This window comes from Lepidothrix coronata, unplaced genomic scaffold (genome assembly GCF_001604755.1).
Source record: "Lepidothrix coronata isolate B3197 unplaced genomic scaffold, Lepidothrix_coronata-1.0 Scaffold110, whole genome shotgun sequence".
Taxonomy (NCBI): Eukaryota; Metazoa; Chordata; class Aves; order Passeriformes; family Pipridae; genus Lepidothrix; species Lepidothrix coronata.
Window position 1 is genome coordinate 1,727,182 of NW_016690290.1, and position 23,123 is coordinate 1,750,304.

Here is a 23,123-nt window from a genome sequence, read left to right on the forward strand (position 1 = left end):
ACACATGTATGCTTCTCCCCTTCTGACCTGGCTGAAGAGCCACAGGTTTGCAATTCCCGATGCTTCGGCACCTCACCAGAAGAGGGTTTCCCAAATGGCTCAGGGCACACATTTTGATGCCAAATGAGGCCTCTTCTGCCTCCTGGATCCTCCTACACTTGAACCAGGGTCTGTGCTTGTGGCCACCTTGGAGGAAGGCAGCAGGCCTGATGACTTTCCCAGGAAGGTTAGTGCTCCACAACTGCCTCGTTTTTCTTTGCTAAGGTAAATCGATAAGCAAAAATGCAGCAGGTGTGTAGCTCAGCCAATGTACAGGAGAACAAAGTGCCCAGCAGAGCTGCAAACCAGGAAGGGTTAAGCTTAGTGGTGAGCTGAGAGCAGGCTGAGGCTCCTGCAGGGACAGGTGAGGCATATGGAGGATAACCTGTAAGCAGGAACAGGCAGCAATGGGCTAGTTTGTTTTCACCTCATTCCACACCCCATCCTCCAAATTCCTCACATTTTTGGGAAACTGAGGCAGCCCAGCAACGTAACTGCACAGGAGGGCTTGGCTGGGAATGATCTTTCCTACACTGTTGCCTTCTTTATCTGCACCTACAGATCACTAATCCCAGCTTTTATTCCGCAATCCCCAGGCTTTCTGGCTAGCCATGTGCTGTGACCATCTCAGGAGGGGTGGATACCTGGAGGCATGCCAGCCAACTTAAGGCTACATCTGGATGGTCTCTCCCAGGGTTTTCCAAGGCATCCCAGTGCATCCAGGAAAAGAAACAAATCATCCTTTCCTTTGAATTCCCCTCCTCCCCAAGAGGCAGAAGAGCATTTTTGACAATCAACCCTCCTGAATAGCTTCATGCCAGTAGGGAGATGCCAGAGCCACCAACCATCAGGAACCAGACCACTGAGCTTGGAGCACTCAGGAACACCAGGTCTCTCCTCTGCCCACCTGGCTCCTCTGCTCCCTGCTGTCACACTCCTGATGCTTCGAGAACTGTTGGAAGCTGGCTCCTTCATGAGCAAGTGGTTGGTGGTGTGATGTCAGCTTGCCTTTTGTGGGGAGGATGAGTAAGGAGGGGTTTCACTTTTATCCTCCCCTAACATCAGAAACACCAGTTTAGCAAATCTGAGCCATCTGACAAGGGCCAACCTTCTCTTTCCTATCTTTCACGGACCCCCTGCTCCCTACACACTCACTTGGTATTTTCAGAGGCTGCCCTAACACTTTCCACACTGCCTGGAGGTGGGACCCTGTCCTACACTGCCACCTCTGCAGATCCATGATTACACAAATGAAGGGATATTACAACAAAAAGGGAGTGGTTTGGCTCATGGAGAATAAAGTGCCCCAGAGATATGTTGAAAGGAAACCCCTATCAGAGAACACCTCAACTCCTGTCCAGCCTCTGGAGTGCTGCGTGCTCTCCAGTGGGGACACAGCAAGTCTGAACTCAACAGACTACATTTCTCAGGGACTTCTAATCCACTGACTCTTGGGATCTCCATGGACTGTTTGTGGAAACCAATTAATTACCTCATCAGGCATGTTAGTGCATCCACACACCGAGCCAGGCTCCTGGTAAACATCCTACAGTGTGAGGTGCTCAGAGGGTCCGGCACTGTCCCCGCCAGCTCCGGCAGGAAGCCAGGCGGGAGAGACCGGACCGAGCTGGAGAGGAAACAAAGGGCCATAACTGCTTCTCCTCACAAAGCTGTGGAGAAGGGAAGGAAGAGTCGTGTGCAAGAGCTACCCCGTGCAAGGCAGCAGCTGGTGTTGGCATCCCTTTGGACTGAGCTCTCTTCTCCTGCGCAGGGCAGAGCTGTGCAACAGGCTGGAGGGATCGCACCTTCGACATCACGGAATGGTTTGAGTTGGAAGGGACCTTAAAAGACCATCTAGTTCTAACTCCCCTGCCATGGGCATGGACACCTTCCACTAGATCAGGGTGCTCAGACCTCTGTCCAGCCTGGCCTTGGACATTCCCAGGGATGGGGCATCCACAGCTTCTCTGGGCAACCCGTGTCAGGGCCTCACCACTCTCACAATGAAGAATTTCTTTCTAATACCTAATCCAAATCTACTCTCTTTCAGCTTGAAGTCATTCCCCCTTGTCCTGTCACTCCATGCCCTCTTCAAAAGTCCCTCTCCAGCTCTTCTGGAGCCCCTTTCAGGAACTGGAAAGGACTCTAATGTCTACTTGGACTCTAATGTCTTCTTTTCTCCAGACTGAACCACCCAGCCTGTCTCCATAGCAGAGGTGCTTCAGCATCTGACATGGCCTCCTCTGGACTTGCCATAACAGGTCCATGTCCTTGCTGTGCTGAGGACCCCACAGCTATGGATGCAGTGCTCCAGGTGGGGTCTCACCAGAATGGAGTAAAGGGGCAGAATCACCTCCCTGGACCGGCTGGCCTCAGTGACAACCACTCCTGGGTCATCTGCTACTTGTCTCAACTTCCACAAGGTTGGCAAAACACTCCCAAAGCAAAGCAGGTAGCTGGATTCCCATCGTACAGACCAGATCAGATCATTTGCACCATCACCCCATAGACTGGGGAGCCGTTGGGCACAGCCCTGCAGCCCTTCTTCCTGAAAAAGTGGGCACAAGACGACCAAGGAGAGACTCCTGGAGGGCAGCACCCAGCCACCCTCTCCCAGGGCAGCTGCAGCAGGTTGGGAGGGGATGCTGGAAGTCCCCCAGTGCTGAGCTGGGCTGGCCCCAGCTCACAGTGTTTGGAGAAGGCGTCGAGGGCAGCTGACCTTACGTAACAGGAGAACAAAGCGGCTAAATAAAAACTGGAGCTGGGAACGGGCTGCGGAAGTGGGACACGGCTTTCCTGACTAATCAACCAGCATCTGAAGGAAACCGAACTCAATGGCAGGGAAACAACTGCATAAACACATCCTGAGGGAAGAAAGGGAGAGAGGAAGCGGGGGGAAGACCTTGGGGGCACTGGCCCCTTCCACCTCCACTCCTGCCCTTACTGCTTGGGTGGCAAAGCCTGGAGAGCCAAGATGGACACTGCAGCATGGAAACCTGCTGTGAGCTCAAGGATTTCAAAGGGTGACCTTGCTCGTTTACCTGCAAAGCCACCAACTGCACGCTTGGAAGGGCCTCGGGTAGGAGAGGATGGAAGCCAAGATGGCTCAGCAGCTCTCCTCCCACTGCTGGCTTCAGTGGCATCTTGGTCTAACGTGGATGAAGGGAACAGAGACTGAACCCTGGGGATGAGCGCTGGTGCCCTGCAGCCCCCCACTCTGATGGTGCAGTAGCATCCTTCCTATTGCCAAAACAGAATCACAGAATCACAGAATTGTGAGGGTTGGAACAGACCTCTGGAAATCATCCAGTCCAAACGCCCTGCCAAGGCAGGGTCACCTGGAGCAGGTGACACAGTAACCAGGTGGGTTTTGAATGCCTCCAGAGAGAGAGACTCCATGACCTCCCTGGGCAGACTGTTCCAGTGCTCTGCCACCCTCAATGTAACGAAGCTCTTCCTTGTGTTGAGATGGAACTTCCTGTGTTTTAGTTTATGGCCACTGCTCCTTGTCCTGTTGCTGGGCACCCCCAAAAAGCACTCCTCCTCAGTGCTCTCTGAATCAAGGCACCCTAGGGAACCCTCCCATACATCCCAGTACAGAAACAGTGACTCCAGAGAAGGGCTACACCCTCTCTTTAGTGACAGCACCTTGTGATTTTTGCCTGGGAAGGGCAGTTTCAGCTCACTTGCTCTCACTGTGCATCACCACCCCAGGACCAAGCACAGACACGGGGATTTCCGCCAGTCACCCTCCTGCTCCAAAACAACCTTCTGACAAACGGAGTGTTTTCCAGGAGCCTCTGCTTTTCCAAGCGTAATCCAGGAAGGTCCTGGCCCAGCTGTGACCCCTCAATTTCCCTGGGGGAACTCCCCAGCAGCCTATCCAGGTTCAGCCTTGGGTGGTCAGAGCCAGACGGGACTGGGGCCATAACAAACGTCCGAGGCCAACAACCCAGCTCCTTTTTCCCCTCCCCAAAAACATCTGCCTTTGGGTAAAAGCCAACGACCCTGCAAAGCTCAGCCCGAAATAAATTCTTAAGAAACAATTTTCTGTTACATTACAGGGAAGAGGAAAATAGGTGAGGAAGCCAGAGTCTATTAGGACCTGTATGGGGGCAAGTTATCCCATGCTGGGGCAACAGGAGCTCCGGCTGCAGCAGATCTACTCCAGGAGGGCAGAGTCAGACTATTTTTAAAGGTTACACTTGAATAAGCGAAGCCAAGTTGCTCTTCCAGAGAGCTAACAAGGGCCACGGCAGTCGTTAGGATCCACGCCATCCAGCCTGCTATTTTTAGATCATCCAGAAGGAAGGAAACCTCAGACAACCATCAGTGTGAGCTGAACTGCAGCTCCTCAGCTGCTTGGCCAGCGCCACAGGAGCCGCTCCACCCTGGCGGTCTCACTTCTGACAGTGGGAGGATGGATGAGACTTGCAGAGGGCTTGGGGAGGTCACCACCACTGCAGCCCCCACCTCTCCACCGCAGAGATAAAGCTGCCAGCAGGAAACAAGTAGATCCACAAAAAAAAAAAATCCCACCCTGAGCAACCCTAAACCTGAGCCGGTTGCTGGCGCAAACATTCGTAAGACCAGGGAGGGGTGAACGATCCAGGATCTTCAGAGAAAACAAAGCCTGGGGATGGGAAAGCGAAGCCTCCCTCTCCAGTGGTGATTTTGCAAGGCCCTGTGGCTGCATCCTGTGCAGGGAGAGGCAGGCTTGGCTCCGGGCTCGGGTTGCAATCCAAAGCTCACATGAAACGTGCTTTTGGCTGGGACAACCTGGCCTGGGGACTACAACAGGGAGGCCCTTAAATAGCAGCAGAGACGGGGAAGGAGCAGCCAAGGAACTGTGAAGGATGAGCCACAGACAAGGGAAGGTGGAAAAAATTTCCCCATGTGCTGGGCTAATGAATGAAAGGTTGTTTTTCTTTTATGCCCCAAGTCCCCAGAAAATAGGATCGTCCCTCTTCATCTCTCTCCTGAGGTTTTGCCAGGCACTCAGAGCTGCATAGCAGTTCACAGCCAATGAGGGCAGCCTTCAACAGGCAACATCACAGGAACAGACCCCTCAGGGATCCCTCTGCAGATCTATGGATGTTTTGGAGACCTGGGTTTGCAGCCAGCATCCCATCCCACACTGATTCTAGGGCGCTGAGGGTTTTTACAAGGAAAGAAGAGGCTGGCACCCAAGGTCTCGTAAAAAATAGGACAATAATGACCTCCCTCCACACTGGCCTCTGCAGCATCCTGCTGCTAAACCAAGCCCTAAATCCCCAAAGCAAGAACTAGAGGGAAGAGCAATAAAAATAAAAGCAGTGCCCTGGTCTGTGCCATGGCAGGCTCTGTTCCCAGGCTGTACTGGGTGGGGATGAAGATATTGATTTCTTACTGTAAGAGAAGCTTCCCCTTCTGCCTGAGCAAACCTGACCGGTGCCATGGAACATCGAGAGAGCCCTGGAGTGGGGAGGCACAGAGCTGTGGCACAGGGGCACTCACTAGAGGAGCTCAGCTGGCCAGCCCTGGCTGGGACGTGAAGCTCCGCTGGGCCGGGTCGCACGTCGGAGCCATCCGAGGGACCGTGACCCTCCTCCGTCTGTCCCGCTGGGGAAGAAGCAATCTCAGCCAGCAGCTCCAGGTCCTTCAGGATAACCTGCAGAGACAGGGATGGTGCAGAGTGAGCACATGCAAGGGCAGATGGTACAGGGAGCTTTCCTTTCCAAATCCAGGGCCAGAGAGGGTGAGATGGGTAGCAAACACCACGTCCCAGCACATCAAGAAAGGTGTAGGGAAAAGAGAGCTACCTGTAAGGCTCCATGTGGAAATTACAAATTCTTGCAGAGGGGATAGGGCAGGAAAGGGGAAAACTCCCCACGTTTCTGCTCTGTGAGTCCCAAGAGAGCATGTGAAATTAAACCAAATTTACACAATCAGGAGCAGGGCTTGCCTTCCCCTTGTCCCACTTCGGGGAGGTCTGGGTTTTGCTTCCCCACTCCCTCTCATAACGAAATATTTGGGACAATCCCAGCAAGAGCACAGGGATGTTCTGGGGCATACACCAGCCAGCCCCTGCATGCAGGGCAGCATCCCAGGAAAGGCTCAGCTCGTGACATCGAGGCAGAGCTGCCATTCGGATTTCATAGCTCTTTCCTTCCAGAAGTCACCAAATTAGTCTATACATAGCATTTCTGGAGAAGTTATTACCGAGTGGATTTTTTTTTTTCCGTCCTCAACCCTTCTCATGTCTCAGGCTATTTTGGGTCCCCCTTCGTTCAAATGTCCTTGGGTCTAGATGTTTCATCAGCTGTCCCCGAAGCTCTGAGTGTAGTGGGGCTGTGTGGAGCAGAAAGGCTGCCAAAAAGGGTCGACTGCCACATCTAGCTCATCAACATCTGGCAGAGCACATCCCTGACTACCCCTTGCCCACCAGCACAGCATTCCAGGCTTTCCCTGTGTTCTCGCAACGAATCTTTCTGAGGAGATGCAGTTATATGAGAGTTTTAGTTTCTGAGCTAACAGAGAAAACCCTTACCCCCAGAAAAACAAAAAGCCAATTACATCTCTTTTTTTGATCATGCTAGAAAATATGACGACGCCTGAAAATCAGAAAAAGGAGCTCCTGGTTTTTCCTGTTGCACAGATATCCTAAGCTGAGTGGGATTTTTTTGCAATTAAGGCTGATTTTCAAGCCCCCAGCAGCTTTGGAGCAGGCAGCGTGGTGTCCAGGCTGTGGTGGGAAAGCAGCCTGCCATGGGCACCACGAGGCTTCAGCATGCTTGGGAAGTCCCTGTGCCTATAGACATGATTAAGTCTCAGCCCACAGCTCCCCAGGGGAGGAAAAAAAATAAGACAACAACTTTTACTACTGTCCCTGAAGAACTCAGCACCTCCGTGATGCTGCCAAGGCTGGGAGCTCGTTGCCAGCACGGGAGGTCCCTGCCATCACCAGCCTTCATCCTCTTCCATGGTGAGGAGTCTTTGCTCCCTGGCAGACAGAAGACCTTGGTCCTCCCTCTCTGCCTGGTTTTCAGTGGCTCAGACAAAGTGATGTTGGTGGCATTTTGTTTCAAGCTGAGGATGCCCCCGAGCAGAGCTCATGATGCCTGGTCTCCTGAAGCTCTGTAGATTCTCTAGTGGCTAATCATGTGGCTCAGCTGAACTTGCAGCCTTCGTACAGGCACTGATTTGGGTCTCAGGTGCTCACAACTGGGCAAATAAACACCTGTAAAGGTTTCCAAGTCTCACTGTCTTTGGCTAAAACTGGCAAAGGGACTCAGGGCTTGGCTACCGGGGCTGGCAGGCAAGTGAGAGCTGGGACTCCTGTTCACATGGTAGATTTTGCCAAACCCAACTAAACCAGGAGCCAAGGCCGTCTGTGGTTGATGTACAGCAGGACCCAGACACTCACTGCTGCTGCCCTAATCCCCACCCACTCACATCATCCACCTTAGTCTTCACCACCAACTCCTGCGGCATCAGAAAACAGGACCACGGCCCCAGGCCAGGCACAAATCAACCCTGCTGCTTCCCAGAGTTTTTTAAGAGCCATGTCTTGAGGTCAGATCCTTAATCCAACCGCCCAGAGCTGTGTGCCAAACCCCATCTCTGAAATGCTGCTTGGGCTTGGGATGCTCTGGCCAGGACAGCCTGGGCAGCAGTGACCTGTGCCACTGGAGGGCATGGCTGGACCTCTCGAGCTCTGGAGAGGTTAAGGAGTGTCCCCTCAGGCCAGCTGTGTAGGTCACAGGCAGGAGGTAGAAAAAGCAGCATAGGATGAATTTTGCAACTGAAAACCACGGAGGAAATAAGAAGCAGGAGGGATGGGTGCACCAGCACTGGAAGAGCAGGCAGCTGCAAAGACCTGGGGTTTTCCAGCCGTGGGAAAGAGGCAGGGATCTCCAGCTCCTGCTGCTTCTTCCCCGCATGCTCCGGAGTGGGTTCCCAGCTGGAGATGGAGGAAAGGCAGGAGCGCTTGGTATGCACTGCACATCCCTGTGCTGAGCAAAGCTGGAGCTGGCGGCTTTGTGCGAGCCAGGAGGCTGTAAGAAAGCAATATCCTGCCATTGCCATGGCAACGACCGGCTGCGCCAGGCGCGAGCTGGTCCCATCCGTCAGGAACCCAGCGGCCGTCGGACCCCACAGCGCTGGAGCACGAGGGCCAGGGCCATTCCCAGCTGCCAGGCAAAGGTGTGATCCTGACAGCCAGCCTGGAGGATCAGCCCCCAAGGGGTTTTTTCTGGTCCCAAGGGGATTTCGGGAAAGATTTCCCGGTGGTGATGAGACACAGGGCAGTGTGCCCCGCTCTGGGCGAACGTGAGGAAGGAGCAGGGGAAGCAGCATCGTGATGGATGGGGAGACCTGTCCAACGTCACAAGCCATTCCCAGCACAGGGATGAAGAGCAGCATGGAAGAGCGGCGAGCTCCGGGTGGCCGAGTAACCAGAACCAGGTTTTCTGACAGTTATAAATAAGTAGCTATTTCTCCTTCCCGGGAATAAGCAAGATTTCTCCCTGCATTGCCTCCGGAGCGCGGATTTTGAGGGCACACACAACTGTCGGCTCCTCCAGATCTAGGTCAGGTTAATTTGCTGCTCGTTCTGGTTGAACGGAGCCGAGCCCGGCCCTGCCGGCGGCGCGGGGGGAAGAGCAGCCCCTGGACGTGTGTGCGGGATGGGATGGATGGGATGCACCTCCCTGTGCGTGCGAAGCGGTGCCTGGATGCTCCTGGAGGAGGGGGAGGATTTGCCCCTGGTCAAAACGCTGGGCTGGCCCCCCGTGGCAGGGGGAGGGGAGGTGACCCCAAATCTGCTGCAGGCCCCCCAGGGCAAGGCTCAGGATCCCACAGCACATGCTGACTACCAGGACACCAGGCAGGTTAGGCAGCAGCTCCTGGGGCACACACACAGTGGGCAAGGATGCAGACTAAGCTCCTGAAGGTGTTCTCCCTGCTGGTATTTACGGAAAAGTTGGGGGAAAAAAAAGAAAATAAAATATTAAAATGCCTCTGTGCAGCAGAGAGATGCTCACAGGCAGCTCTGTGTGTCCCAGTGGGTGGGTATTCCCTGGACAATGAAATGGGGCACACAACAGCAGGGATAAGGTTATTCTTACCAGGGAGAAGATGGGAATTCAGCTGAAGCAAGATGCTAGCAAGTTGGAAAACAAGTTTAAGGCCTGCAAAGCACTTCTTCAAAGGGGACCAAGAATCAGGGAGACTGTGGAAAACCTCACAGCATTTCCAGGACAGGCAAAGGCAGGTGGAGGAGCGACCCATTGGGAACCAGGAAAATCCAAGGATGCTGCTGGGTGCTTCCTCCTGCTCCACCACTCAAAATGCAGCCCTTCAGCATGCACTGAGGCTTCTCCAAAGGGCTTTATTTATTTTATTTCTTCTCCCTCCAAGCCTTTTAGCCGTAGCCAGGGGAGGGAGGTGAGCATGGGCAGGCAGTCCTGGAGCCAGGAGTGGCCAGCAGCAAAGCTGGCTGAGCCCCAGGCACACACAGTGTGGAAAGCAAACTTACATCCCCCCAGCCTCCACCAGCTTTAAAGACAGAAAAAGAAAAGAAAACTCACCATTAATCTTCCCACAGCAATGTAACCAAACCTCTTTTCAGGTCCCCAGCACAGCAACTTTTATCCTGTGATCTGGCCAAGATCTATTTTTTTTTTTTTTTTTGCATTCCCAGGAGGGGGTGGGGAGCAAAGGGGAGGTAGCAGGGCTGGGGCCTTGTCCTCTCCTCCCCAGGGCAAATCCTGCCAGGTCATGCCAACAGTTGCTCACAGCACCAGGAAATACAACTGGCAGTGGAGGGGGGGCACTTGGTAATACAGCCACAACCAACCCAAACCAAGCTGGAACCTGAAAACTCCCTGTCCATCCTCCTGCTTTTGCAAATCCCCCAGCTGTCCCTTATGCTGGGGCTGCAAGGGCCAGGCCTGCAGCACCCTGAGCACTGTCACAGCTCAGAGCACCTCTTTAACTGTGTTTAATTGGCATATGGGGAGCTTAGCAGGCCACCTGATGCCAGTCACAGGGTGGGATGCCAAGGAGGTATTTCGTAGAAACCTTAAGGTTGAAAAATACCTCTAAGATCATCGAGTCCAACCATCAACCCAGCATCACTGTGCTCACAACTAAACCACATCCAAGTGCCACCAAGTGCTGTTCTTTCATGAATTAAAGAGCAGAGAAGGAGGCAACACAGGTCCAGCCAGCAGGACGGGGCTGGAAGAAGCTGGAACAGCCCCGGGGTATCCCTGCAGGCCATGCTGTGGGAGGCTGGATGCCTGCAAACCCTTCAAATTAACATCCAGAGTCCCAGAGCTTATGAAGGTAAAGGCTTTGCTTTCATTTGCTACCCTGTCTCCCTCCACACCCAGGGAGGGCACCCAAAGCCCAGCTCACGACATCCTGCATCCTACGCCCCCATCCCACCCTGGACCCTCTCAGAGACAGCTCCCCAGGGCAGGGATTGCCTGTCCTCCATGGCAGACAGGTATTCTGTGGTTTTAGACTGCTCCATGACTTCATCCAGGAACACTACAAGGACCTCCTTGAGCCCAGGCTGCCAGTTTGCCCCAGCTGTTGTTCAGTGTAGGTATAAACTCCATGTGTATACGTAAGCCAGGAAGTTATAGTCTGAAACTGGTGCTGAGTCTAGAAGTTCCCTATGGATCACACTTCCCACCACAAAACTTCTTATTCCTGCACTGCACAATGCACAGACCGTTGTTCAACCCAGTGGCCTTGTAATGTCTCGAGTCCTCAGAACCCACTTCTGCTTACAGGCTGCTTCCACCTGTGGTAATCCAGGCTGACCACATTTTCCACCATCCAACTGGAATTATATACATCTTTCTATACTCCATTATTTCACTCCCAAGCTCACTGTCAGGGCAACTTCCCTCTTGAAAACCAGTGGCCTCCCTGCTTCAGTACCTTGTAGCTTTGAGACTCTCTCCAGAGAAGCCTTACCACCAAAAAAAGTTCAAACAGAAGCCAGGCACACATATGTTAGAGTTCTCCTCTTTACAGTCCTTAGCTTACACCCTCTGCTTTGCACCAGGTCAAAGTATTTCGGCCCTGGTGGATGAAAGGCTGGGAGCTGGAGCACAAGGGCCCTAAACCCAACAGAGCAAAGCTCCAACCCAAACCATGCTAAGACAGCTATTGGCTTTGGTACAAGCTTTTGTTCAGCTTCATTGTCCTGGGAATCGGGCACGACGGGAGAAGTTTGCCAGGATTTACCGTGAGAGCAGAGTTCAGAGCAGGGCAGAGACCTGGGCTTTGAAACCCTGCAGTGCTGCAGCAGGACATGCAGGAGGGCTGGAGGAGTCAACAGCAAAGGAGAGAGATGGCCATGGGAATACCACCACCCCTGGGCTTTCTTCTCACCTACTTTAATACTGGAAACCCAAGGGAGGGGAGGATGTTTCAGCTTGTCATGGAGAAGTTGGGTTGAAGGTCATGCAGATTTTGCAGTACATAGAATCAGAGAATGGTTCGAGTAGGAAGGAACCTTAAAAGACCATCTGGTTCTAACTCCCCTGCCATGGGCATGGACACCTTCCACCAGATCAGGGTGCTCAGGGCCCCATCCAACCTGGCCTCGAACACTTCCAGTGATGGGGCAGCCACAGCCTCTCTGGGCAACCTGTGCCAGTGACTCACCACCCTCACAGGGAAGAATTTCTTCCTAATACCTACCTAAACCTGCCCTTTGCAGTCAGTGGCAGCCCACGCTGAGCTCACCCTCTCTAGGGAAGGACATCAACTCCTGAGCAGACTTCTGAAGGAACTACTTCTGTACTCAAAGCCTTGCCTGGCCACTGCACAATGCAGGTTCTCACGCTGGCAAAGCTGAGAGGAAGCCAGAGTCTATCCTGCTTCACATCAGACACCAGCTCCACCTCACACGTCATTCCTGCCATGACTCAGACAAAAGTCCCAGTACAACTTTCAACCTCCAGCAAGATTGAGGAGAGCAGATAAGCAGACAGGAACACGTTCAGCCATAAAGAAACAACCTCATTTTGAAGCCGGAAAAATGAAAAAAAAGCAAAGAAAGAAATCCAGCAGCGTCACTGCTTCACAGTTTTCTCAGAGATGCCTTTACCTCCTGTTCAGTTCACCTGAGCTCAGCTCCTGGGTCCATTCCGGATCCAGGGAACTGAAAGGCTACATCCAAAGCTGTCTTTGCACTAGAAACTCACAGAAGATAATCCTAAAAACATGTCTTCTTTTCAGCAGTGCCTATCAGCAGCAGTGCCTTTACCCTGCAGCTGGAAAGGTCCAACCCACTGCTCAGAAAACAACATTTTCTGACTTTTCACATTTTCTAACATCAGTTCTTCAACGAGGGCTGCAAGACTCACACTGACAGATGAAGCAGCCAGTGGAGGAAAACCCACTCCCAGCAGGACCTTGCTGTCTTGGAGCTGCACGGAAGTTTTTAAGCACATCGAATTTTAAGCAGGGCTTTTATAGACTGCCTTCAAAAGCAGATCTCAGATGCAGGACAGAACCTTCCCCTGCCGGGGAAGCACGAGGTGACGCAGTGCAGCAGCACGGCATCCGACAGCCGGGAATCCTGGATCCCGACTTGTCTACACATCAAAGGGAACTGCTGGTTTCAGCTTCGCTCCAACTTCTCTGTGCTGCCTCTGTGAATCTTAACTAGGTCTCTTGACCATTTATTTACTGGCACAAGAGGAGTGGGTAGGAAGGGGAAGAGGAGAGAAGGCAGAGATGACTCAGGAGGCTGCAGATACATCATGAGACACTGGCCCCTGTTCAGCACAGTGGAGGAAGTGCAACACCTTGTGCTACTTGAACGATAAAAACAGGCGTGAGACCTTAAAGGGCATGGATCCGGCTCCATCCAGCGTGAGTCTTTCCTTGCTTTAGGCTTGATTATTTATGGCAAGTGCACAGAGAGACTCAGAGCAGCTCAGCAAGACCAGATCTTAAAAATAAGAGACCTGAGCACAGTCTTTCAGCCTGATACACGGACTAGCACTGAGCCTCCAAAGCCAGACTGTCCTTTGGTGATGAGCTGGTAACAAACAACTGCTCCAGGGCACATCAGGAGAGTGACAGGTAGCCTCCAGACCATGCACAGGGGCAAGGGGAACCACAGCCACTGCAGAAAGACGTTCAAGCTTGCTGGGAAAAAAGATGATGCCAACACTGCTGCCCAGCAGGTTCCCGTGGGGAGAGCGGCATCGCAGGAGGAAGACAGAAAAAAAACTCTCTGAAGATGTGTACACCTTCTGTTACACCACACAACATGCACAGCCCTGCCTGGAAAGGGGAGGGAGATGCTTCCTCATCACAGAGCTGATGGTTACCTCATACAGGCCCCCATGCCAACCAGGTGATTCCCAGGCCATTAGCCAGGAGCTTCTGGGGATCACAGTCTGCTCTAGGACAACATAACCATGCACACAAATACTGTACTGACTAGGCAAGAACCCCACATCTCCTTTCCTAATAGACACTGACACTGCAGGTTAGATAGCTCAGTGTGTTCTCATCATTCCCCAAAATGTCCAGCTCAAAACTCCTCTACTACTTCAGTCATTTCTATTTCCTCTGCAGAGAGCAGCAAATCTGGTTGAGAGCCAGCTGAGCGGTGGTGTTTAATGGATTGACTCGTCTATGGATTTCCTTAAAAAAAAAAAAAAGAGCCACCTCCAAACATTTAAATAAATAGAAGCCAGGATTAAATAAATCAGCTTAAAATTACTTTTGAGCCATTCCCAGTTATGTCACATGGAGGAAATGCATCACCAGGGTCCTTTCTTCACTGCTTTTTTCAAATATTAATAAGCAGTGTAATTGCAACATGACTCACTGCGATCTCCTGCCAAGCTGGAGAGACTATCTGCAAGATGCAGGCTTTCTAGAGCATTGCAAAGGCAGATGTGTGCTTGGGGACTCTTTTGGAAAGGTTTGCATCGTAAGCAGCAGGGGATGGAAAATGGCCAGGCAGTTGCTTGCCTTTGCAACTCATTCCCTCACTTGCTCATTCCCTTCCCTCCTCTCACATGGGATTTATTGTAGGACTGGGGTTTGGTGCACTGAGCATGTAAGGCACAGCAGAGAGCGTGTGATTTTTATTCCATGAGGAAGGTCCTGGCTGAGAAACCAGCCAGAATCCTTTGCAATTCTGGGCAAGAGGTATCCAGCTGCTGGTGGAAGCTCTAGGAGCGCCTGGACCAGGCTGTGTGCCAGCCTGTCAGCCTCCAACCCAAGCACTAAAATGCTCCAGCAAACAACTGAGAGTGGGAGAAGACAACAACACTACTAAAATTGAGATGACTGGAACCAGAGAAGAGGGGTGAGGAAGAAAGACAAGGAAACAGGAAAACAGTGCAGCACCTCAGGAAGGGAGCAGCATGGGAGATGAAGAGCGATGGCAGAGCAAATGGTCTCACTCTCTGCTGCCTGATTCTCTTTGCTCTCCCAAGCTGAGTGGTTCCCAGCCAATCTGATGCCATGGGGCATCTACTGCAGCCCCACCAGGCAATGCTGCTGCTGCCCTCTGAGCAGTGGGTGCTGCTTAATCGCCTCATGGCTTGGATCTGGCAGTGCTGGCTGAACACAATCCCCCTTTTGCATCTTCACAGAGGTTGGTGAAAGGCAACTGAATTCCCATTCACCAAGGATCTGATCATGATCCAGCCCCATGGGAAAGACACCAGCCCTGGGGTCTGAAGCACCAGCTGCTTTCCCAGGCAGGCAAAAAGGATTCTTAGGAGCTGGCTTTGAAGGGTCAACTCTCAGAGGTAGAAAAGAAGGTTTATACATCAGAGGGCCTCCAAGACAGCAGGGCTTCCAGCTGGATCTTCAGTTTGGCCCAGTCCCAACACTGGCCAAGCCTCACAAAATACCTCAGTTCAACCAAAAAACCCAAAGCCCAGCTAGATGTGGAGACAGTAAGCTCCCAGCAGGACTTCTGCAGCAGCTGCAGCACTTACCTCATCCGACTCATCTGAGAGGGTCCGCAGCAGGATGGGGAAGAGGCTGTCGGTGTGCCGGAACATCTAGGAGCAGAAAGGCAGCTGGCATCAGTCCTGGTCACTCCCTGCCACAGAACCACCTGCCCCAGGGGAGGCTGCAGAAAGTTTCACCAGCATTTTCCACCTGAGCTGGAGAGCTCTTCTTCCTCAAGCTACGGGGTATCCAGCAGCCAAAGCCTTCTCCAAAAAGGCAGGTGGACACGTGTTCCCACTGCTCCCAAGACAATTATAGCCCATTCAAGGGCACGGAGCAGGCTGGGAGTGCACAAGCTCAGGCCCAAGGGAAGAAGCAGGCTCAAAATGCCAAGTCCCCAACCTACCTTACGAGGAGTCTTGATGTACAAGTGGTAGAGCCATTTCAGGACTGCAATTCTGGTCATCATCCCAATGGATGTGTCGTGAAGGTGGCAGTCCAGCACCTGAACTATTCCATCCAGGTTCAAGGTCACCTGGATCCTCTCACAGCTGCACGGAAAAGAGAGTTTGGTTCAGTGCTGCAATGTCCAACTCATTCCTCCCATGGTTGGGAGGTCTACAGCACATCAAAGACTGCATCAAACATCTCAGCTCAAACCCTCGCTCGACCAGGTTGCTCAGAGCCCAGTCCTGCCAGGCCTTGAACGTGTCCAGAAATGGGGCATCCACAGCTGCTCTGGGCAACCCCTGCCAGTGCCTCACCACAAAATAGTTGGGACTTGCACAGGAACAGGAGACCCCCAGGCAGAAGAGGTCATGTTACAACATTTTTGTGTCCTGTTTGTGGTCCTGAAACCTACCTGATGATTTCCCACCTCCTTGACAGTGGGGACATGGGAAATACCTGTCACAGGAGTCTCGATTAAGGAGAGATGATGGTTGGAACCAAGATGGTTGGAGGAGACCAGCAAGATGAAGCTGCACTGAAGAGTATAGTCATGCCTGTCCTACCCAAGCTACTGAATTATTCAAGGCTGGACCAGGCTCTTGCCGATTTTTCCAGTGTGTGCAGAGAGGCCGTGCATCTCGTTTGATAAGAAATCCTAAGGGGGCGGATTTCTCACGGTATAATTTGCAAGTAGAGCTGCAGCTTAATAGGATTTGATCTTCCCCAGGACACACGTTGTAAGGGCGAGACGAGGAGGCTGCAGCCCCTCACGGCCCTGCAGGGATCTGCCTGCTTGATCTGCCTCACGTAACAGATGCTGGGGGCTGAAAACTGCATTTCGCTTTGATATTGAAAACAACAGCCAAGGGCCAAACGCTCAGACGTGTGGAACTGAGGGGAAGGAGGGACCCACAGCACGGAGAGTTGGGAAGGGAGATGTCCAAGGGAGCAGCCTCCCAGGCCATTTAAGCCAGCCCTGAAAGAGCCCTGTATCTGGTTCTCCAGCAAAACCATCTCCCCCGGCAGCAGTGCAGCCTGCCATGCCCCCAGCACAGGGCTGTATGTGAAGAGGAGAATGAATCCTTGACCCGACATCTCCACGCAAAAATACACTTCGCCTGCTCAGGAAGGGGAAAAAGAAACCTCAGGGTAATGCATTTTTCAGAGGGAAGAGGCTGAAAGGACAGCTCAGAGAATCGGCATGAGAAGCTGTTCCTTTTGGAAGTGGCTTCGATGCTGTCACACCCACCAGCTCCGTGGTGCTGTAAGGCAGGTGGGGAGGATGCAGGGGGCCGTGGTTTAGCACAGCACTGTCAGTCCACTCATACTGGACTTCTACCAGCACAGAAACAATTTCTAGCCTGTTTTGTGCCAAAATCGCTCGTGAAAACCCCTTCTCCATGGTTTTTGTGTGCATGGAATACCTGCTTGTGATGCAGCACCTGGGGAGAGCAGGGGTGGCTCAAACCAAAACCCACCTGAGTGGACCCCAGGAGGTGGCTGGGAGCACCAGGCTGACCTGGAGCCAGCCAGCCCCCAGCCATGCCGTGTATCACTGCCCTGCAGCTCTGCCAGGCTCAGCTCCCACCAGGAGGGATGGCAGCTGGGAAAAGCTCCTTTCCGGCTCTCCTCTGCCCGCATCTGCCGAGATAAACCTTTTAGGGGGGTTGCCAGCAGAGCAGCAGCTCGTTTACTCAGCACAAAACCAGGGCACCACCCTGAAAAGGTCCAATGAAAAAATCGGAAATTGGGATAAAAATCTCCCACCTCCCACGCTCCTCTGCCTCTGAGACAGAGCAACCTTGGATTACCAGGGGTTGCTGCCTTTCCAGGGGTTGCTGCAGCTCCAACGTGGGCTCCCAGCTCGCCCTGGCTCTCCTTAATCCCCGGGAAGCGTGGAGTAGGAGCAGCAGTAATGGCATTGCATTAATGTGATCCTCTGGGCCTGCCACGCCGGCTCCCAGCGCCGGCATCTGCGGCAGGGCAGATGTCAGATGCAATCACTTCCATCTAACCCACTACCCCAGATTCTCCTCTGGAGGATGAACGTGGCCCTGGCACCGCCTCCGTGGTTTGCCTGTGACAGCCAGAACATGTTTTTAGGGCAGACTGAGCGATGATGGGGGCTGTGCCAGGCTCTCACCTCTGGATATTGGTGCCCTTTGCTCACGCTCAGCGGTGGGGCAGAAGACCCACCCCCCAGCGCATACCCCCATCTCAGAAAGCACCCTCCAGCACGGGAACAGAGCTTACTTTACCATGCATTCAACCCAAAGCAATGTTTTTCACCCCATGTCCCTTATCAACTCATTTTCTCATTTCTCCCCTTCCTTCAAGGGCTTCTGCCAACCCTCTCCTCAGCGGTCACCTTTCCTCTGCCAATGCCTGAGCTGTCATCTCCCTCCTGGCCTCCTGCCTGGCCCAGCTGCTTTCCTGACCCCGTTTTCAGACAAGGTTAAGGCCCAGGCCAGGCTCTAGCCTTTAGGCGAGCCCAGCAAAGCGGCCTTGCCAAGGGTGGAAATATCCAGGTTCTTTCATTGTGGTCCAAGTCACAAGGGCAGCTCCCATACGGGCTGGCAGCTGTGCTGCTCAACGGGCTCGAGCCAGCGGCCAGGAGGTAAATAGCTCCTCTCTGCTCTCGGTCCCACAAGCTGTCGCTTTCTTGTCCTCCATCACTCTCATTTCAGCGCTCTTGGCCTCCTTCTGCTTGCTGCAGTTTCCAAGATCTCCCAGGGAAGCGATGAGGCTAAGAGATCTAGGCAGAGGCATCCAGTCCAGTGAGCTGTAGATCACCCTGACAAGGGCTGGGACAGCGTGCCCGAGGTCCCCCTCCAGCTCACTCACCCAAGCATGCAGTGAGAGCAGCAAAGGGAAGACATCTCCTCACTCCAGAATGGAAAGGAGGGCTGGGAGGAGCCACCCCAAAAGGACACCCTGAACCTTAAAGCTACACAAGACAAGCTGTTGGAAAATGTTTGCTGCCTGAGCTCAAAGAAAGCCATTATGCTGCCTTCAACCAAGCATTTCTGGGTGCTGTGTGGCACCCAGCACCATCCCTATCATCCACTCAAGCATTCCTCACCTCCAGAGATTCCCAGCTCCACCCTAAAGGTGTGTCAGGCACTTGGAATGGGGGTACAGCAACTTCCAGCATGAGACAAGCACCAGCAATTTTAGCTTTGTAGTGAGCCATAACTACCACATTTAAAAGCCTGGTTAAAGCACAGCCTTGGGCAGTTCAGCCACGTGGCAGCCTCTTGCCCTTTCTGCAGAGCAACACACAGCTTTACGTGTCCATGTGCTGCTGAACACCACCCAAAACACGAAGCCTTCCTTCCATCAGGAAGGACCACAAAGGCTCTTCTGCAGATTCCGTGTCCCTTACCTAGTTTGGTGAGGGACTGTGGTCCCATCACCCACCCTGCCCAACCCCGACTGCTTCCAGCTCTGCCTGACCATCTGCCCAGGAACACCACCAGGAAGTCATCTCAAACAGTCCAGGTCTTGTATCGAAACACCGATGCAGTTACAAGAGCTTAAAAAGCACTTTCCAGCTGTTTTGGTCCATTGACACAGGACAGACATCTGCATCTTCTCCTGCAGCAGCTCAGACCGACGGAAGGAAGCCCGGGCTCTGCTCCAGCAGCCACGCTTCCACCTCCCCTTCCTGATCCAGTCTCACACCAGTGATTGCAGCAGCAGCATGGTCAGCCAGGCCACAGGAAGGCTCCAGTGCCTCTGAAACATGGTTCTGGTCCACCTTCAATGACAGTTTTTGCAGAAGCTGGAAGCGGGGACCCCCATCTGGATGGGGAACCCCAAAACCCCTCCAGCCCTGTACAGTCAGGCTCTCCCAGGAGCCACTTCCGTCTTGGCACAGACATGGTCCCCATTTCCTAGTAGATGCCACCAGGAAACTCCCTCCAAGTGAAGCTGGCAAACACTTGGGAAGCATTTTGGATCACGTTTCAGGAGTGGGGGGGTATGTGTGTGTGTGTGTCAGCTCGTGGCCACAGGAATGTGCCCAGCATCCATGTATCGAGCACTCAGGCCTCATCATCTTCTGGGATGGCATCTTCACGGAAGATGTGCCTCTGCAGACGCCAGGGCACGAGCTCCTCCGCCCCCACTGCCCGAGGTGCTCCTTTCCCTGCTGCTGCAGTGCTATCCCTCTGCAGCCGGCTGCGGGGAGGGCAGGAGGAGGGGGCGTGAGAGCTGGATGCTTGGCACCGGGCCATGCTCCATCACTGGCTCGCCAGGGGAGACCGGGGGAAGCGAGGAGGGGGGGAGGGAAACGAACAAAAACAGAAGCAGAGAGTGACTTCATCTTAAAAGGCAGCTGCAACTTCCTCCCTTTGCAGCTTTCCAGCTTTCCACGGTGACTCAGGGGCTTCCCGCGGTCCTGCCTTGACACCCAGTGGGCGCTCGGCGCAGCCGCCGCTCCCCGGCGTGAGTTACGGCTGCAAACGGCTGCGGGTGCCAGCTCTTGCCTTCCTCCGGCTCCAGGGCCAAGCCAGACAGTCTGAGCAATGCACAGAGCACCAGGCAGACATCCAGGGCTCCCACCAGCCACGTACAGCCCCCCCAAACCCATGCCAGTCCCCCACAACGGATGCCATGGCAAAAACAATTCAAGTTCCGTCACTGGATCAAGCAGAGAGGTCACACTGGGTGGGGAAACGGGCTTCAGGGTAGGTAAACCCCATGATAAAACCTGGAGTCTCCTGTTTAAAAGGGCTTAGGAGGGGCTCAAGAAGAAGTCTCTCTGCAAAGCCAGGTCTCTCAGAGATGTGGAGGGTCCTTCTTGCTGTCCCAGATGGCTTTCCCTGGTGCTGGAGTTGCTGGCAGACTACTTCAGTTTGGGCAGCCTTCTCCTTCTGTCTCTCTGTGACATTGGGATGACACACCCCAGCTCCCCCCTGTTTCTGTCCCCCTTCAGTTTTCACTCCCTCTCTCCCCCAGGTGCAAGCTCTTCAGCACACAGCCACAGTTATCACTTGTCCTCCTGACTTATTGCCTCTTCTTTTTCTTCCCCACCCCCTTCTCCATTTCAGCCCTAGGCACATCCCCTTCTGCACCTACTAAACTTTTAGGGCTGAGCAGGGTCAGGACCCAGCAATGACAAAAAAGCCAGGAAAATCATTCAAGAGCCATAAACCAACATCTAGGTGCAAATTAAATGACCTGTACTTCCAGGAGAGAAAAAATTAAGGGCATCATTAAGACCAGGGAGTAGCTGGGCTGTACAGAAATGCAAAAAAGGAATGGAGGGTACACACCATCAACCTGAAAAGCTGATGCTTGCATTGCTCTGGGACGTGTCACAATGGGCATCACACTGGTAGGATGCAGCTAAAGCAACACATCCTATTTTGGGGATCACAACAACAAATAAAAATAAGCATCAGCACAATAAAAGTGCTGGAAATCACGACCTCTGAGTAAAGGAACTGCAGCAGCAGGAGGAAAGAAAAAATGCTATTAGAGCAGATGGATTTGTCCCCAAATTCAGACAGCTGGATGGGAGGAAAGGTATTTGCAGGAGACATGATTTAGATGAGACACTGAAAGAGAGCGTGCTGGGCACAGAACTGGTGCAGGGCTGACTAATGCCACGCAAGGCTGCCAGGGGTGCAAGACCACTCACCTCTGTGGCCTCAGATCCAGCCCCACACCCCCGTGGTGCTGTAGCCTGGAGCAGGGTCAGTGCCCCCCAGGCTCTCCTGCCAGCCCCAGACCGTTCATGTGCCACAGTCCTGTGAGGCCTCTGTGCCTCCAGAAGACGAGCACACAGTTCCTCTCCCACCATTCCATTGCAAAGGTAGAAGGGAACCAAATGCCTTCTGTACTGGCCAAGCTAAAAGAGCCATAAATGAGACAACCTCCTCTCCAACTTCACCCTGTGTTTTAGGGGGAATGCACAACCATGGAGGCTTGAGGACAGGTGAGGTGCAGATTCCTCAGTGCACAGACACTCGCTGCCTCACTGGGGGGCTTTGCAAGGTCTCTTTGGGAGAAAAACCACCTCGGTTTACGACAAACTCAAGACATTTTGGTGCAAAAGCATTAAAGAGAAGCAGTCAACCCCTAGAGCATCCCCAGGCATCCACCCTACTGGGACCCAGGAGACCCCAACTGCTTCCCAGCTCAGCCCACCCTTCCTCACAGCTCTGTCTGCATCTGTCAGTCCTTGTCTGTACCCTGAGAAGCCTTCCCTTCTTGTCAAGCCCCTCTGAAGCAACAAACAGACCCTACCTGGTCACTGTGAAGACACTGCTGTTGCTGGAGTCACCAGATGCATCCAAAGACCCTGGGGGCAGGAGAAGAGGAGACACAGTTAGTGGGATGGCAGGGAAGTTGGACAGCAGGACTAGGAGGCTGGAGAGCTGCATGACCTTCTGCAAAGACATCACAAGCCATTGTTTGAGGGTCTGGGGACCCAAAGAATCACTTCTGCCTGCAGTGAGCATTTTACACTTCTTGTCAAGCTCTTCTCTGCTGCCAGAGAAGCTGGTACAGGACTGCACCTACCCAGCAAAATGCAGGTGGCACAGCTTCAAACCTCTGCCCCAAACTGGGTTTCCTCTTCTGTAACAAAGACTCAGACACATCCTTCTAATGGTTTCAATCATTCTGAAAGTAGCCCAGAACTGCAGAGCTGCCTTCAACTGTCCTGATTTCAACACTTTGAGATACCACACACACAGTGGAATCCAACCCAGGACATCTCCACCTGGCCATAGCCTGACTCCATGTGGAAGCCAAGACACCCAAACAGCTTTTCAGCCTCTGCTTGGTGCTAAAACTGGGTCTTACAAGCACAGTGACAAAGCACTGCAGGATGAACTTGACTCTTTGTGCCCCCTTGTGTCAACAGCCTCTACTCGCACAGACAGCGCCACCGCCACATCAGCACTCCCAGGGAGCAGGGCTGAGAGTTTCTGAGGGAAAAGCATCACAGCTTTTTCTGATCCTGCCTGCTTCAAGGTGAAATTTAACCCCAGAGGGGTCGAGATTAAAGCAATTAAGTTTCCTGTTGATGTTTTAAAGCTCTTCTGCGACAGATTTTAATACAAGGAGGTATTCTCGGGACAAATGAGGAGTAAAAAAGAAAAGTTTTTGCTGCTGTGCTATGGCAGCACATTTTCTGCTTTATCCCTTCCAAAAGGAGACCCTGCATGGCATTTGGCAGTGAAGGCTTTTGCACTTTTGTTGAAGATTAAGGTGCTTCTTTAGGCTGAGATTATGAGGTGCCTGGGTCCACGTTATGGACAGAAATCAAAGCAAAAAAGGAGGAAAAACAAGCGTTGCATTGGCCGGGAATCGAACCCGGGCCTCCCGCGTGGCAGGCGAGAATTCTACCACTGAACCACCAATGCTGCCCTGGGAGCTGCCCCAGCCTGCTCCTGCCTGCCCGTGGGCAGCAGGACACGGAAACCCTTCCGTCTCAATTCCACCCCCCTGCTCCCTCTCACTGCAGGGTTCTCTGCTGGCGGGTGCGTTACAGAAGAGCACGGGGCGGAAGGTGCAGCCCCAAACCAGCACGGCTGAGCTCACGTGATTTAACTGTCGCACACATAATTCACACACCTGCACAACGAAGACGTGCTGTGCCAGAAGCAGTGTTTAGTCATGCCAGGACAACGGCACCCAAGGGATGCCAGAGGGCTGAAGCCACTGCTGCTTCCAGGCATTGGTGC

The 23,123-nt window shown here is 53.1% G+C and overlaps 1 protein-coding gene and 1 non-coding gene across 2 annotated transcripts in view; both read right to left on the reverse strand.

The window, feature by feature from the left end:
• VAC14 (Vac14, PIKFYVE complex component) overlaps window positions 1-23,123 on the reverse strand; it is a 57,662-nt gene that overhangs the window by 25,683 nt on the left and 8,856 nt on the right. Inside the window, exons 10-13 of the mRNA XM_017824487.1 lie at window positions 21,679-21,733; window positions 15,380-15,524; window positions 15,018-15,083; window positions 5,536-5,689 (exon numbers count right to left, since the gene is read on the reverse strand). Coding sequence (XP_017679976.1) covers window positions 5,536-5,689; window positions 15,018-15,083; window positions 15,380-15,524; window positions 21,679-21,733 — 420 coding nt within the window. The remainder of the gene's footprint in view (window positions 1-5,535; window positions 5,690-15,017; window positions 15,084-15,379; window positions 15,525-21,678; window positions 21,734-23,123) is intronic.
• Window positions 22,732-22,802, reverse strand: TRNAG-GCC. Its single transcript has one exon. It is a non-coding gene; the product is annotated as a tRNA-Gly (tRNA).